The 15547-nt window shown below is 42.9% G+C and overlaps 1 protein-coding gene across 7 annotated transcripts in view; it reads left to right on the plus strand.

Moving 5' to 3' along the window:
• cadpsb (Ca2+-dependent activator protein for secretion b) overlaps positions 1-15547 on the plus strand; it is a 168130-nt gene that overhangs the window by 124135 nt on the left and 28448 nt on the right. For 2 of the 7 annotated variants that reach the window (XM_051712677.1, XM_051712675.1), the window contains exons 17-19: positions 10826-10858; positions 13149-13255; positions 13776-13805. In XM_051712677.1, coding sequence (XP_051568637.1) covers positions 10826-10858; positions 13149-13255; positions 13776-13805 — 170 coding nt within the window. Of the gene's footprint in view, positions 1-9959; positions 10029-10825; positions 10859-13148; positions 13256-13775; positions 13806-15547 lie in introns of all 7 variants that reach the window. The other 5 variants (XM_051712681.1, XM_051712680.1, XM_051712678.1 and 2 more) reach the window with 3 other exon arrangements.

The following is a 15547-nucleotide window of genomic DNA, read 5'->3' on the forward strand; positions in this document are numbered from 1 at the left end:
GTCTCAGTCATCATTCCCTTTCAAAATATGGAGGGGGGTGGGTGGACATGCAGTGAAAGTAAATGATGATTAAGGTTAGCATTCTGTCTAACATCTCCTTATAGGAATAATTTTTCCAAAATTGAAAATTCTCGCATCATTTACTCACCCTCATGCCATCCCATTTTCTTCTGCTGAACACCAAGATTTTTTGAAGAATATCTCAGCTCTGTTATTTTATACTAGAATGCAAGTGAATGGGTATGAAAACTTTGAAGTTCAGAAAGCACATAAAGGCAGCATTAAAGGATTCAAATGACACTGGTTCAATCTTTAGAAGGGATCTGATAAGTGTGGGTGAGAAATAGATCAATATTTGAATCCTTTTTTACTAATAAATCTCCACTTTCACATTCTTCTTTTTGTGTTTTTGGTTATTCAATTCTTTGTGCATATCACCACCTACTGGGCAGGGAGGAGAATTAATTGTAAAAAAAAAAAAAAAAAGGACATTTTATATTATAAAGTTATATATATTTAACTGTTTCTCACCCACACCTATCATACTGCTTCTGAAAATCATATGGGTTTGGAACAACATGGTGGTGAATGATGACAATTTACATTATTAACAATAATATTATTCATATTATTATGATTATTATTAATCATTCTGTTATGCATGTTAAATGTGTATCATGTACTGGAATATAGGAGAGTAAACATCCATTACGTTATATGTGAAAGTAACAAGTTACTCACTACTTGAGTATTCTTTTTATTGGATTCTTATTTACTCCTACTTGAGTAATTTATATCATTATTACTTCTACTTATTTATTTATTTTTTTAAGTAATTGTACTTTTACTTGGGTAAAGTTTTTGTGGCTACTCTACCCACCTCTGGATGCCTGAGATTGTATTCTTTGAGAACTGCATTTGCGTTCAAATTTTAAGCCTGTAATAAGCCAAGTGGAAGAAAATACACATATTTTTTATTATCCTTTTTATTCTCTCTGTCTCTCTCTTAATGACTGCCCTCTACTCCATCAAGTCATTGGCTCTGTTACTTATTATTTCTAACAGGGTTACAAAGTAAATATAGTAGTGCCACAAATGGCTGACAACTTTCAGAATCTTTTTATAAGTTTGTCTTAAAAGGTGAATTGTGTAAAAGTGTGCATAATGACTGTATGCAAACAACCTTCTCGAACACTCCACCCATTAGTCAGACAAACAGATAGTCCCGCCCAAAACTCATGCCATTGGTTGACATAATCTTGCTACATAAGGCTGGTCAGAATGCTCAAACAAACAGAGTTACTTCATTTCCGCAGTGCTTACACATTTCCACAATGTTTTACACTTCTTTTTTTTTTTTTTTTACATAAAATATTACACACATCACCTTTAAAAGGCCTTGACTTCTTGTTATCTCATGAATTCAAGTGAAACCATTTCCTAAAAGGCTAGTTCACCCAAAAATGAATATTCTGTCATCACATACTCATGCTCATGTCCATGAAAATGTATTTGTGCAACACAAAAAGTTATTTAGCTAATTTATGTTATTTACCAAATTCCAACAATTTTCATACCATTGCCTAACAAAAGTGAATGGTGCCCAGTAGCTGTCTAACTGTATTTCAAGACCTCTAAAGCCATAGAAGAAAGAAAGTCGAATGACAAGATCACGACATAAGCAATTGATGACAGAATTTGGTCATGGGTGAGGTGAGCTATCCTTTTAAAAATAACTTTCTCCACTTCCACTTGTTATATATAATTTTACTTTTTTGCTTGTTGTTAATGTCTCTAATTAAAAATCTAAAGGTGGTTGTGGTATAAGGGTTAAACCATCTAATCATGTTGCATTATCCAGCTTAACCCTCATGATGTCTTCCAGTCATTTTGATCCGAAGAGGATTTTCTTTTGCCTGAAAATGATAGTTAGTGTTATTATATTGGACTGAAACTTTCTGACTTTGTTCACACAGGGTATGAAAATTATTTTGTGTGTTTTTTTGTTTTTTTTTTTGTTTTTTTTTTCACTTTGTTACACTTTTAGTGTTCCTGGTCAAAAATGACCTGCCTATTAAAATCTGCTTTTAAATCTCTCATTATGCTATATTATCACCGTTTACTTTCAATTAGGACAGGTTTTGTATTTTTGTTTGGAACTTACTGATCGTAGGCCTCACTGACCTGAGCTTATGCACCTAATTTTTGAGTGAAAAAAGCTTTATTTGTGGATAATTTTGGCAATATTAAATCAAATATGAAAACATTCTGTACTATTTATCGCACTAGTGTCCACACACACACAGACAAGCACACATGAACACACACGTGCAAACAAACATGCACAAACTCTTTTTTTGTTTCAGTTTTACATGCTTTCTTTTCCACAGAGATTAATTTATCTTACCCTGACTTTATCCAACATCCATTTATCCATCCAACATTATCACAGACATACACCCACACAGGTTTGTTTCATTATATTAGTGAGGACATCTCATAGACTTCCATTGATTTCATAGCAGGCTGATGATATTTTCTGTCCCCTAACCCTACCCCTAAACCTAACCCTCACAGAAACTTGTGCACATCAGTAGATTTAAAGCTAAACAAGATCTGGCCAATTTATGAGCCTATTTTACTAGTGAGGAGTCGGACCACCTACATCAAATGTCCTCACTGATGGGTTTTCAACAAGTTTCTCTGTATTAGTGAGGACATTTTCAAAAATTTGGCACTCACAAATATAGTGAAACCTGTACACACACACACACACACACACACACACACACACGTGCCAACGTCACACACCTCGCCCATTTCACAAGCAAAAGGGGAGGTTTAACTGAGGTATCATGTTATCTAGTTATCTAGAATATCGATTTTATATCAAATGTAAACATTAGCTAGCTAGCAAGATAAATTAGCAATAACAACTCATCGACTGTAACTGCCACGATGTTCCGAGTGGTCTCTCCACTAACAGCAGGACTATGTCCCAGCACACCATCTATGAAAGTTCACAGAATAATGGAAAGTCATTTCTTTGGGCACTGCCTTGTCCATTGTGCATTTTAACGAATTCATGCTGTGCCCGCATTTTTTTATTAATTTTTTTTTTCCCAAACCTGTACCGTTGTGCGCTGGATACAGTACATATCCTAACAAGTTTGGTGAAACTCCGCCTTTGACATTGTACCCGCCTCAATACCCGATTGGCCTTGTTTGGCCCAAGGGTAATCAGCGGGCAAAAGGCCGTTGGCCGTTGGCCCCGAGAAAGCCCTGAGGAGGCACGATGAAGCCCCGGAAGTGACAGTGGGAATGCAACTGGCCCTGGCACTCACTAGCATGCCCTCAATTGGCCTGATAGTGGAAATGCGGCTAATGTTTATTAATATACAGAAGCTTTCCCACAGCTAAGCTATATAAAGCCTCATAGGGCCTTGCTCATCAATCAATTTGTGGCAGCACAATGGCCAAGCAGTTCTCTGTGCATGAGGCTCTTGATCACATCCTTGATCATAACACTAGACCACTTGCCCTGGTTTATTTCAAAATAAAAGTCTTGTTTTTTGTGATCTTCCCCATTCATTTTCAATGGCCAGTCATTTTTGACTGGGAACACCACAAGTGTGACTTTCTGCCATTTTTTTTTTTTTTTTTTTTACAAAATAAAAGTGCTTCAAAACAAACTTCCCTGTTAAACATTCAAACAAACTAATGTGTCATTTTTATAGCACAGATGTTTTCTTACGGTATAATCAAAATAACCCATAAAGAATGCTTTTTCACTCAAAAACCGAGGTGCATAAGCTTAGGTCAATGAGGCCTATGATCAATAAGTTCCAAACAGAAATGCAAAACCTGTCCTAATTTAAATAAAACAAGTTGACAAAAAGATCTAATCCAATATTTGGTGATAATATAGCATAATGAGAGATTTATAAGCAATTTTTAATAGGTAGGTCATTTTTGACCAGGAAGACCACAAGTGTGACTTTGTGCAATTATTTACTAAATAAAAGCATTTCAAAACAAACTTACTGGTTAAACATTAAAGCACACTAGTGTGATAAATAATACAGAATTTATTCATATTTTATTTAATATTGCCAAAATTATCCACAAGTTATTTTTTTTTTTTTTTCACTAAAAAATTAGGTGCATAAGCTCAGGTCAGTGAGGCCTACGATCAGTAAGTTCCAGACTTGTCCAGAAATTCAAAACCTGTCCTAATTGAAAGAAAACAAGCTGACAAAATGATCTAATCCAATTTTTGGTGATAAAATAGCATGATGAGAGATTTCTACGTAATTTTTTATAAGCCAGTTATTTTTGACAGGGAAGACCAAATTAGGTAAAAAAAATCATGAAAATTCCATGACTGTAGCAACATACAGTATTTGCAAAAAAATATTATGTACTTCCTTGCACATATCACGGCAGTTCCGAGGTGAAATGTGAACTGTGTGGCGCTAAAATTGAGTTTTTAAGGATAACGTCTCGGTTACTGTTGTAACCTCCGTTCCCTGATGGAGGGAACGAGACGTTGTGTCGATGTAGTGACACTAGGGGTCACTCTTGGGAGCCCCAAACACCTCTAATCTTTGAGAAAAGGCCAATGAGAATTGGCAAGTGGAATTTGCATGCCACTCCCCCAGACATATGGGTATAAAAGGAGCTGGCTCACAACCACTCATTCAGGTTTTGTGCTGAGGGGCCGAGACAAGGTCCCAGCCATTTCAGCGGATAGTACAGCATTGTGGCAAGAGGGACACAACATCTCGTTCCCTCCATCAGGGAACGGAGGTTACAACAGTAACCGAGACATTCCCCTTCTGTCACTCACTCGACGTTGTATCGATGTAGTGACAATAGAAAAACGCCACAACAGCTGGACAATGTTACGTGAACTGCCGATGCAGCTGCAAGCAAGCTTCTGCGTGCGTAATAGCAGGTGCATCAGTCCGCACATAACCTCCCACAACGCCCCCACAAGACGTCATCCCAGAGGGGGGGAAGCGATGTAACTAGCATGGGAGCAGGCCGTGCCAGCCGCGGCCTTTTCTCTCTAAGTTTTCTCTCCACAGAATATTAGATTCGGCTGTGGCCATCTAACACTATTACACGCGAATTTTCCTTTCCTATTCTTTCAGGGGGAAACCACATCCTGCCCGAAGGGGAGGTAACGTGGTAATACGTCACGTGGGCTCACCAGCCGCACATGGAAGAGGCACGGTGGTAGGTCCTGCCTGGAAGGGGAGGAGCTCTACAAACACAGCGACCGGGGGCAGAGAGGGCTCTGCCCAAGGGAGACGCGGGTCTGCCGATAGGGAGACCGTACCACGGAAAATACAACACAGGGGGTTACCGGAGTAACCGGCACCTGTGGAGCACCTATCCCAGTACAGGGCATATTAGTACCAGTAGTGGGTCCAGCTACGAATTCCTCCGCCAAATTCGCAAGCCACAGGGCTAGGGAGGACATCCAGGGTTCACGGTTCTTGAACTCGCATGGGAGAAGAAGCGCACGTCTTCGCCTCACGGAGGGGAAAGGTGCTATACGCAAGCGATACACCCGGCCAGCTGTTCCGTATTACCAAACTTACCTGTTCATACCTGACAAAACATGGGACAAAACTGGCTCAACCCGGATACTGTAAAATTTCGCAAAGGTATTGGGGGTTGCCCAGCCCGCTGCCCTGCAGATGTCTGCTAGAGAGGTGCCATTGGCCAGTGCCCACGAGAATGCCAGACTCCTTGTAGAGTGTGCTCGTTTTCCCAAAGGGATGGGCACGCCCTGGGCCTGGTATGCCTGAGCGATGGCATCTACGATCCAGTGGGCAAGCCTCTGTTTGGAGATAGCGTTCCCTTTCCACTGTCCGCCGAAGCAGACAAAGAGCTGCTCAGGAGGGCCGTCTTCAAAGAGAGGGCTTTCAGCTGACTGACTCTAGCGACTCAAATGGGGCTCTCTGAAGGCCCAGGAGGACCACAGAGAGATCCCATGAGGGAAAGAGGCTTGGCCTAGGAGGATTCAGCCTCCGGGTGCCTCAGGAACCTGATGATCAGGTCGTGCTTCCCTAAGGACTTACCATCCACTGCGTCGTGGTGTGTCGCTATGGTGGCCACATACACCTTCAGGGTGGAGGGGGACAGCCGCCCCTCCAGCCTCTCCTGCAGGAAGGAAAGCGCTGACCCGACTGCGCATCTCTGGGGGTCTTCACCTCGTAGCGACCTCAGCTGCTGCTGATTCCAGAGGAGGAGATGGCGGGCGAGTTACAACATGCGACAAGAGCGTAGGCCACCTTGGTGATGTATATATGCTTCTGTCGCTGTGTTGTCCGACCAGAGCAACACATGTTTGCCCCGGATCAACGGCAATAGCCTCCGCTGGGCGAGCAGTACAGCCAGCAACTCAAGGCAGTTGATGTGCCAACACAGCCGTGGTCCTGTCCAGGAGCCAGCAGATGTGTGCCCGTTGCACATGGCACCCCAGCCCAACTTGGAGGTGTCTGTGGTGACCATGACGCTTCTGGACACTTGCTGTAGGGGGACTCCCCTCAGAAACGCAAGGTCTGTCCAAGTAAGTGGTGGCAGAGTGGTGTGATAGCCACGCGATGAGTGCCACAGCGCCATGCCCATCTCGGGACTCGAGTCTGAAGTCAGTGCTTAAGCGTTCTCATATGCATCAACCCAGTTGGCGTGACCGCCGCTGAGGATGCCATATGCCCCAGGAGCCTCTGAAAGTGTTTCAGTGGAACCACTGTCCTCCAGCTGAATGACTTCGGGCAGTTCAGCACTGACTGCGCGTGCTCGCTTGTGAGGCGCATTATCATCGAGACCGAGTCTAACTCCATGCCGAGAAAAGAGATGCTCTGAACTGGGGAGAGCTTGCTCTTTTCCCAGTTGACCCGAAGCCCTAGACGGCTGAGGTGCCTGAGCACCTGGTCCCTGTGTGTGCACAGCAACTCTCAAGAGTGTGCTAGAATCAGCCAGTCATCGAGGTAGTTGAGCATGCGGATGCCCACTTCCTTTAACGGGGCAAGAGCTGCCTCTGCAGCCTTTGTGAAGATGCGAGGGGACAGGCCGTAGGGGAGGACCTTGTACTGATACACCCGGCCGTCAAAAGCAAACCGTAGGAAGGGTCTGTGACGAGGTAAAACCGAGACGTGAAAGTACGCATCCTTCACATCTACCGCCACGAACCAATCTTGACACCGGACACACGCAAAAATGCGCTTCTGTGTGAGCATCTTGAATGGGAGTTTGTGTAAGGCCCGGTTCAAAACTCGCAGGTCCAAGATTGGCCGCAACCCACCGCCTTTCTTTGGCACAATGAAGTAAGGGCTGTAGAACCCTTTCCTCATCTCAGCTGGAGGGACAGGCTCTATTACGCATGCAGGGTGGCGGCGTTCTCGCCCTGCACCGAGTTCACGACATCCAAGTCGCAGGTGCTCAGTGTCCGGTCACTGTGATAACAGGGGTCGTAAAAATTGACTGTGTGACCCAAGGAGTGAGGAAACCGCTCTTTTTTTTTAAATGTGGGTACCGTAGCCCATTTGGGGTGCGGCGAACACAAAACAAAAGGGAACATAAGATTTACCTCCTGGCCCTCCACTGGGGGATGGGGTGGTCTGGATACCAGCTCCATGGTAGCAGCAGACATCTCCCTCCCTGGGTCGTCTGTCTCAGGGGCGCTTAGGAGCCTTCCGGGTCCTTGCGCCCGGTCGTGAGGCAGGGGGTGTCAGCTTCCTGCGGGGGGCTCTACGCTGGGCCCGAGAACTGGGCTCGGGCTGTGGCGGAGCCGCCTGGGCTTTCACCGCCACAGGGGGATGCCCTCGGCGAGCAGACGGGGTACTGGATCTTGAGCCGTGCTGGGGCAAGATGTGCTGTATCTCCTCAGTCTGCTTCTTCACCGCCGAGAACTGCTGGGCAAAGTTCTCGACGGTGTCGCCAAATAGGCCGATCTGGGAGATGGGAGCGTTGAGAAAGTGAGCCTTGTCGGCATCCCTCATCTCGACCAGGTTAAGCCGCAGGTGGCGCTCCTGGACCACCAAGGTGGACATCGCCTGCCCAAGTGCTCGCGCCGTGACTTTCGTCGCCCAGAGGGAAAGGTCAGTCACCAAGTGCAGCTCCTGCATCACATCGGGATCAGGACTACCCACGTGAAGCTCTTTCAGTGCCTTGGCCTGGTGTACTTGCAGGAGGGCCATTGCATGCAGGGCGGAGGCGGCCTGTCCAGCGGCACTGTAGGCTTTGGTCACCAGAGACGACGAAGTCCTACAGGCCCTGGAGGGGAGCGCCGGACGATCCTGCCAGGTGGCAGCATTTTATGGGCAGAGATGCACTTGAGGGATCTCCGCGTACCCGTGGGCCGCCCCGCCGTCAAGGGTAGTGAGCGCGGACGAGCTGGGAAGTCAGGTTTGGGCAGAAAAAGGTGCCCTCCATGACCTCGTCAGCTCGTCGTGCACTTCCGGGAAGAAGGGGACCGGGGGGAGGGGGGGGTCGCGGCTGTGAGCAGCGCCCCGAGGCCAGAAACCAGTCATCTAGCCGTGAGGGCTTAGGGGAGGGTGGAGGGTTCCAGTCCAACCCGACACTCGCGGCGGCCTGGGCAAGCATGGCGGTCAGCTCTGCGTCAGCCTCGGACTGGGCGGGCAGACATGAAGGTGGCATCCCAGTCAAGTCCTCAGCATCCAACATCACCAGTGCACTCTCAGATGCAGCGATCGAGGACTCATCCTGCTCACGAGCTGCAAAAGAGATGTTAAGCTGGCCGTGAGGCAAGCTGGTCTCATCTCAGAATCGACGGGGGCAGATGAGCGTGCTGGGGAATGGGAGGTCCGCGGGGAATTACCCGGCAAGACCGCGGCCATTGAAATCCCCAAATAACCTCCAGCGCCAGCCGGGCCGGCCTCGTACCCGTAGGTAGAAGGCGCAGCACGGGGGGCGGCTGGAGTGACTTTCCCTCAGGGGAAGGAAAGCCACAACCGCAAAATTGCCATGGTCATGTTCTCACAATGAGAACACGAACCATCCATGAACGCCGCCTCAGTGTGAGCATGGTCCAGACACGTGAGGCAGCGCCCGTGGCCGTCGGAGGCGGAGAGATAACGATCGCATCCAGGAATCACACAAAGATGGAAAGACATCTTTAAAAAGATGCATCTTTAAAAAGACATTCATGTCAATGCGTTGCTCTGATAGAGGAAATTATTACTCTTTGCAAAAATATATACTCTCTCAGTAGCGCTGTCGAAGCGCCCAGGGGCGTAGTCTGCACTAAGCATGCAGAAGGAGAGAAAGCCACTGAAATGCTCCATATATCCAACAGCATACGCTTCTTTCTGAGGTGAATGGACCAGCAGTGGAATTCAGCTCGCTGACACACAACCGCTCGGCTCCGAAGAAAAAATCTGAATGAGTGGTTGCGAGCCAGCTCCTTTTATACCCATATGTCCGGGGGAGTGGCATGCAAATTCTACTCGCCAATTCTCATTGGCCTTTTCTCAAAGATTAGAGGTGTTTGGGGTTCCCAAGAGTGACCCCTAGTGTCACTACATCGACACAACGTCGAAATTTGTGGTGCTTCTGTGACATTTTCAAACCCGTGTGGACTTGCATGAACTTCAGGACTTGTTGTACACCAGTCCTTCATTTGCAACGCTCTATCAGCTACCGTGCAATTTGATCCCACCTGAACAAGCTTGTAAATGTTGTTTGTAATACAAACTTTAAATGTATTACCTTACAAGTGTTTAGATGTCATAATATAGTACAGTATTGTGTGAAGAATGTAAAAAATCATTTTGCAAAAATGTAGGTATAGTAACGTGATTCTTAATGAGAACTTCCCGTGGGACAAAACATCCCTTCACCATATATGACCCTAAACCATCCACCCCCCCACCCTTCCTCTCTGACCCCAAACTCTTGCATGCTGGAATCCTCTTTTTCTTCAGGAAAAAAGAGGGAAATGTATGATCACCCTGTCTACTCCTTGGCTACACAAGTTATGGATTTAACCATCCGTGAGTAACAACTCCTAACCCCCTCATTCTTTTACCTTTTTCATCAACTATTCAACCTCCCATCTCACATCTTTCTCAGAACTGTCAATTTTTATTTTCCGTTTGGCCATCTTCACACAGATTATAGACATTGAGTAGAGAAGAATACATAATATTCCAATTTCGTTGGTAGAGATGTTCCATCTGTTTCTAATATAACATGACTAATGCATCCGTTCTGCTTCCTCTTGTCCGTCTTTGGTTGAAGCTCATGTTTGTGACCTGAATGCATTTTTAATTTGCTCGCTACTTTACTTTACTTGCTCGTCTGAGTGTAGTGTGGTGTGGTAGGTGGTATCACTGGGGGTTCCAGAACACAACGACAGGTGACAGAGCTACCAGGAGAGCAGGAGATAGTACAAGTGTATGACCTATGACTTAAGTGTTCCAACATCACAAGTTTGTCCCGTTTGTGATTACAACAGCTGTGAACAATGGCTGATGTCTCTTTGTTAAGTATGTCATTCTGTTGCTACTTTGCTATGTTTTATGTTTCTGTTGTTCCAGGTAAATATCCAAGTGTGTGTATTTGTTTGCCATTGTTTTTATTATTATTATTATATTTCCAATATCCAAGAATTCTTTGGAGAGCGACCAAGAGTGAAATTACCATGCTGCGGTGACTTAAAAATGCCACCTTAAGGAATAATTCATTTTTTCCCCACTCCCTCTTTTTCTCACTCTGTATTACTCTCTATTTTTTCTTTATTATCTTTTGTGTTGCTCTGACTCTCTCTTTTCTTTCTTTCTCTCTCAAGTTGAGAAAACTCTAAAGGATCAGAAGGATCCAGGTGAAGCTATGTTTGACGTCATTCCCTGTCCCCTTCAACACATCCTGGCATATACACACTGTATACTATACATGGCACAATTAAGGCTACAAGAGGGAGAACTTCTTTAGTCTGACACTCCATGACACAAGGGCCTCTTTTGTGCATTCTTTTTTGTGAAGATAGTATTCTTCTATAATTATATGAATACAATTTTAGTAATAACTTATCTTCTGATATTTTATTTTATTTTATTTTTATAGAATCTGAATTTCTTCAGTGTATTAAGAAGCTGCAAAATGGTATGATGCAGCCTTATAAGAAGTAATACTATCTTTCACAAATATTTCAATGACAATGTTTTCAATGTATTAAAATGTGTTAAAATATTTAAAAATATTTCTAACTAAAGCACTGGGAATAAGATCAGACAGGGTTGTGTTAAATTTAGAATTTAAGAATTGATTTTTAAATTGATTAATGAGTTTGAATTTGAATTAAATTAGCCACACCCTATAGGATGTTTTTTTTCTTGGGGGGGGGTTTGAATTAGAATGACTATAAATATATATACATTTATATTAACCACACATTGCTATAGGTGGCATTTTGAACATTAATTATTCATATTAATAAAATGAAATTTATGATTAAAAATTGTTACATTTTAATTCTTACTTAAATTCCAATTTTCAAATTATAATTCTATTTGCTATCTCAATTCAAATAAAATTTTAATTCAGGAGTTGAATTCAGTTCTGAATTACAATATACAATAATTAAAAAATAATAATAAAATATACCTGACAATGAAATTTAGATGATAAGATTATCTAAATCACGCCTCGGTTCTTCAGAGATATTTTCCTTCTTTCATTCCCAGTCCTTTTTTTTATTTTTATTTTTAGAAATTGTACATGTCCAAAACATTTTGGATACATTGAAAATAGATAAAGTATTAAACGTGGATGATGATAATCACAGATTATCATCACATCCATTGTCATTACTTTATCATGTTGTGTTGATGACATCATGGCCTTAGGAAGAGCTAGAATGAGCTTTGATCTGATATTAATGGTCCACAGACTGCTGAGTAGTAAATTATAGTGCAGTGCCCCACACCTAACATTAATAACCAGAGAATTCAAGAGACCAATAAACCAGTGGCATAAAAGTGAACATATCACAATCTAGACACCAAGAGTCAGGCAAAATGATAAATAAGTAACGCACTCCATGACTGCAGTAACAGTCAATAAATTAAAGATTTCCTTTTTTTTGTCTTCTTCAGTGGAGAGCTCAGCTATGCTGAGTTGGTCTGTATTTTTTAGCCTTTCTGCTTTTATGTCGTTTCCATTCATCTTGTTTAGACCAAACTTGATTATATATTAAAATCAGAAAAACACTATTGTTTGTCCTGTTGTCCTCATTTCATCAAATTGTTGTATATGTCTGATGGTCTGGTCTGCTCTTTCTCTCATGTGTTGTCCTTAAATTCTAGACAACAGTGTTAACATTGAGAAATCCCAGTTTTTTCTTTGAGAAAATTTAAAGGTAGTATTATTAAGATTAATTAAAATTACAGCTATATAAGAATGAATATTGTATACAGTTGCCCCAGAAATTATTCAGACACTTTAGCCACACTTCAAAATGTATAGTATGAATTTTTATTGTATTAAGGAACAAAATGTCTGACCAAATGACATTTATTTTAAAGAAAGATAGCACAAACACACTTCTCAAGATAAACATTTCACAAAAAGAAGTTTGTTAGGTTTTAAGTGAAAGAAAAAATAAATAGATATACTGTTCGAAAATAAGTCAATTAGTGGAACTAAGAAATGTTGGTTCTAGTGTCATTTGTTTGCAAATGCCACTTGGTTTGATATTTTGTATCTAATGCAATAAAATACATACATTTTAAGTGTGGCTTAAGTGTCCAAAAACACTTTGGGGCCACTGTAGTTGGAAGCAAAAAATCGAAATTTTATAATAACTCACATGACCTCTAGTTCAATAAGCAAAATTGTTCCTTTTACGGCAAATTACTTTGTAATCACTTCACAAATCACTTTTGACACTTAGAAGGTCCAGTTATGATCCATTCAGTTAGGATCCATCTATTCTTCAAGTGTTATGAGTGTCATCAACAATATTGTCATTTCTGCATGCACAGTTAGCTATGTATGACCTTAACTTTTTCAGACTGCCTTGTAGTGCTCATGACATCAAAGATTAATGGGAAAATATGTTATAAACCTGTTTATTATTAACGGTTGCTCTTTTTCCCACCACTGTGCTCCAGAGAATGTAGCTAATCTAGCTACGCCTGCTAAAAAACTGGAACACGTCATCCGCCTGGCGGAGTTAGTCATAGAGGTTCTCCAACAGAACCAGGACCATCATGCAGAGGTGAGTCAGGTCTATCTCTCTCTTTTTTTCTCACATTCACTCTTTTTTCCCTTATCTAGTTTATGAATTTATTCTATGACTATAGCATTGATTTAAAGAACTTAAGGTTCTTCTCTCAAATAAGAACTGTACATTGCCACTATACCATCTGTATGGTTGATGTCAATTAGTAAAGCAGCAAGAGTTCACTCTCACAAGAGATCCAGTTTCTCCACCACTTTCCTTGGATCTATACACTAAAGGCAGCCCAGAATACAAATTGTTTCTGCATTCTGGAAGTTAGACAAATTCCTTTGAAATGCCTTTTAAAAAAAAGATGGAACACTAAAGGTGTGTTATAAAAAGTGAGCCAAGTAGGGTTTCCAGCCAATAATAATTGGTTGCATGTTACAGCAGTTGACTACTCCAAGAACAAGTATATAATTGGCATTATTCCAAGCTGCAATTTTAAAGTATCAGGTAATCCATGGTCTTCCTGAGATTTACAGATTTACTGTATCTTTCTGAATATGCTTAACAGGCTGCGGTCACAAGTACAGGAGACCAGTCGGTACAGTATCATGTTTCTTTTTTTCCCTAAGTTGTCATCACATAGTGTACCTTTTCCCTCAAGCATGTCAATTCACACAGATAAGGGCTTTTCTGTTATGTCTGGGTGGATGGGGTAGTTGGAAGAAAATGCTTAAAGAATGTGTTGGAATTAGAGTGATAAAGTGTTAAGTTTTGGTCTTCTGGATTTCTGGGAAACTATTTTATTGAAGCTGATGAGTAAAGTATTTTTAGCTTTAACATTTAATCTTTAAATAGACTGCATACCCAAAAAAGAAAATTCTACCATTGTTTACTCACCCTCATGCCGTATGACTTTCTACATTCTGTAGAACACAAAAGGAGAAGTTTTAAAGAATGTTAATGCTTACATTATCTTCCATTTAATGAAAAAATTCGCTTTCAGTTCATTTTCATTGTATGGAAAAATGCAACTTCGAAATTCTGATATAAAGAACTCCTTTTGTGTTCCACGAAGTAAAGAAATTCATACAGGTTCTGAAAGACATAATGGGTAGTAAATGATGACAGAATTTTCATTTTGGGTGAACAATTCATTTACTTAATTGTTGATGTTAGAACCACATTTATAGACTCACACAAACCTTACTCTAGCCAGTTTGTACCAAACCATATTTTACATATAGCACCAATAAAAATGAATATCTCATCCAAAATTGTTACAAAATAAACATTTTGTGCACACATTAACATTTGCACATACATCATACATTTTCATGTTTTTCTCACCATTCAAACCATTTGATGGTGTTGTGCAGGGAAAAGAGGTATGTGGTCAAACTGAATGCAACGAAAAAACCCCTTACTGGCTTGTGCATGAACTGTAGAAGAGTTCCCTTTTCCCTGTAATTTGCTGTTCCTCATGATATGAGGAAATTGTTTGCCATGTCTGGCATGGGTTAATTCATGGGCATATTAATTCCTCAGCATTGTGCCTGTCAACTCCCTTCAAAGTCCTTGTAAGTCTCGCATCCCCACTGGCATGGTTGTCTTTCTGAATGATTCCTTTGCTTCCAGGGGGATGTTTAGATATTTGCCCACTGTGACAAGGAGGAGGGCGGGAATTGGGCTAATCAGCCGGGAGGGGGATAAAGACTAGCCGGAGGCACCAGTTCGAGAGAGAGGGAGACGCATGAGGCCACGTTGCATGTGTGTGTCTTTATGTTTATGTTTGTTTTATGTTGAGTTTCTGATTAAACTTTACATTGACTGTTTAGCCGGTTCCCGCCTCCTCCTTGCCCACCTTACCTAGTTACATTTGTGCCAAAACCCGGGAGGGAGGAGGGATGCGCTGTCGCGGAGTCCTCGCCGCTGCCGTCCGCCAAAGGAGCAGCTGCGGGCGTTTGCCTGGAGACGGGGGGGGTCGCTGCCGGCCGCCGAGAGCCGGAGGAGCCACTGCCATATGCCGAAGAAGGGGAGGAGCGGTTCCTTCCTCCAGGGGCTGGAGGACTCGCTGCAGTCCGCCGGGGGAGGAGCAAGCTGGCGTCCGCCAGAGGGCAGAGGAGCGGTTGAGGACCGGGCGATAGCACATCCGGGAGCCGGCGAGCAAGTTTTCTCTCTCTCTCCTCTCTCTCTCTGTGTCTCCACTCACCCTTTCCCTCTCCCCATGCCTCCCCTCGTCTCTCCCTCAGGTTCACAGGTGGCGGGGTGGACCACCGGCTGACAGAACGGCCAGAAGGGCAGTGTCACCCTTCCAGAGATGGGGGAGGGTGGGTTGGTCAG

This window comes from Myxocyprinus asiaticus, chromosome 12, assembly GCF_019703515.2.
Source record: "Myxocyprinus asiaticus isolate MX2 ecotype Aquarium Trade chromosome 12, UBuf_Myxa_2, whole genome shotgun sequence".
Taxonomy (NCBI): Eukaryota; Metazoa; Chordata; class Actinopteri; order Cypriniformes; family Catostomidae; genus Myxocyprinus; species Myxocyprinus asiaticus.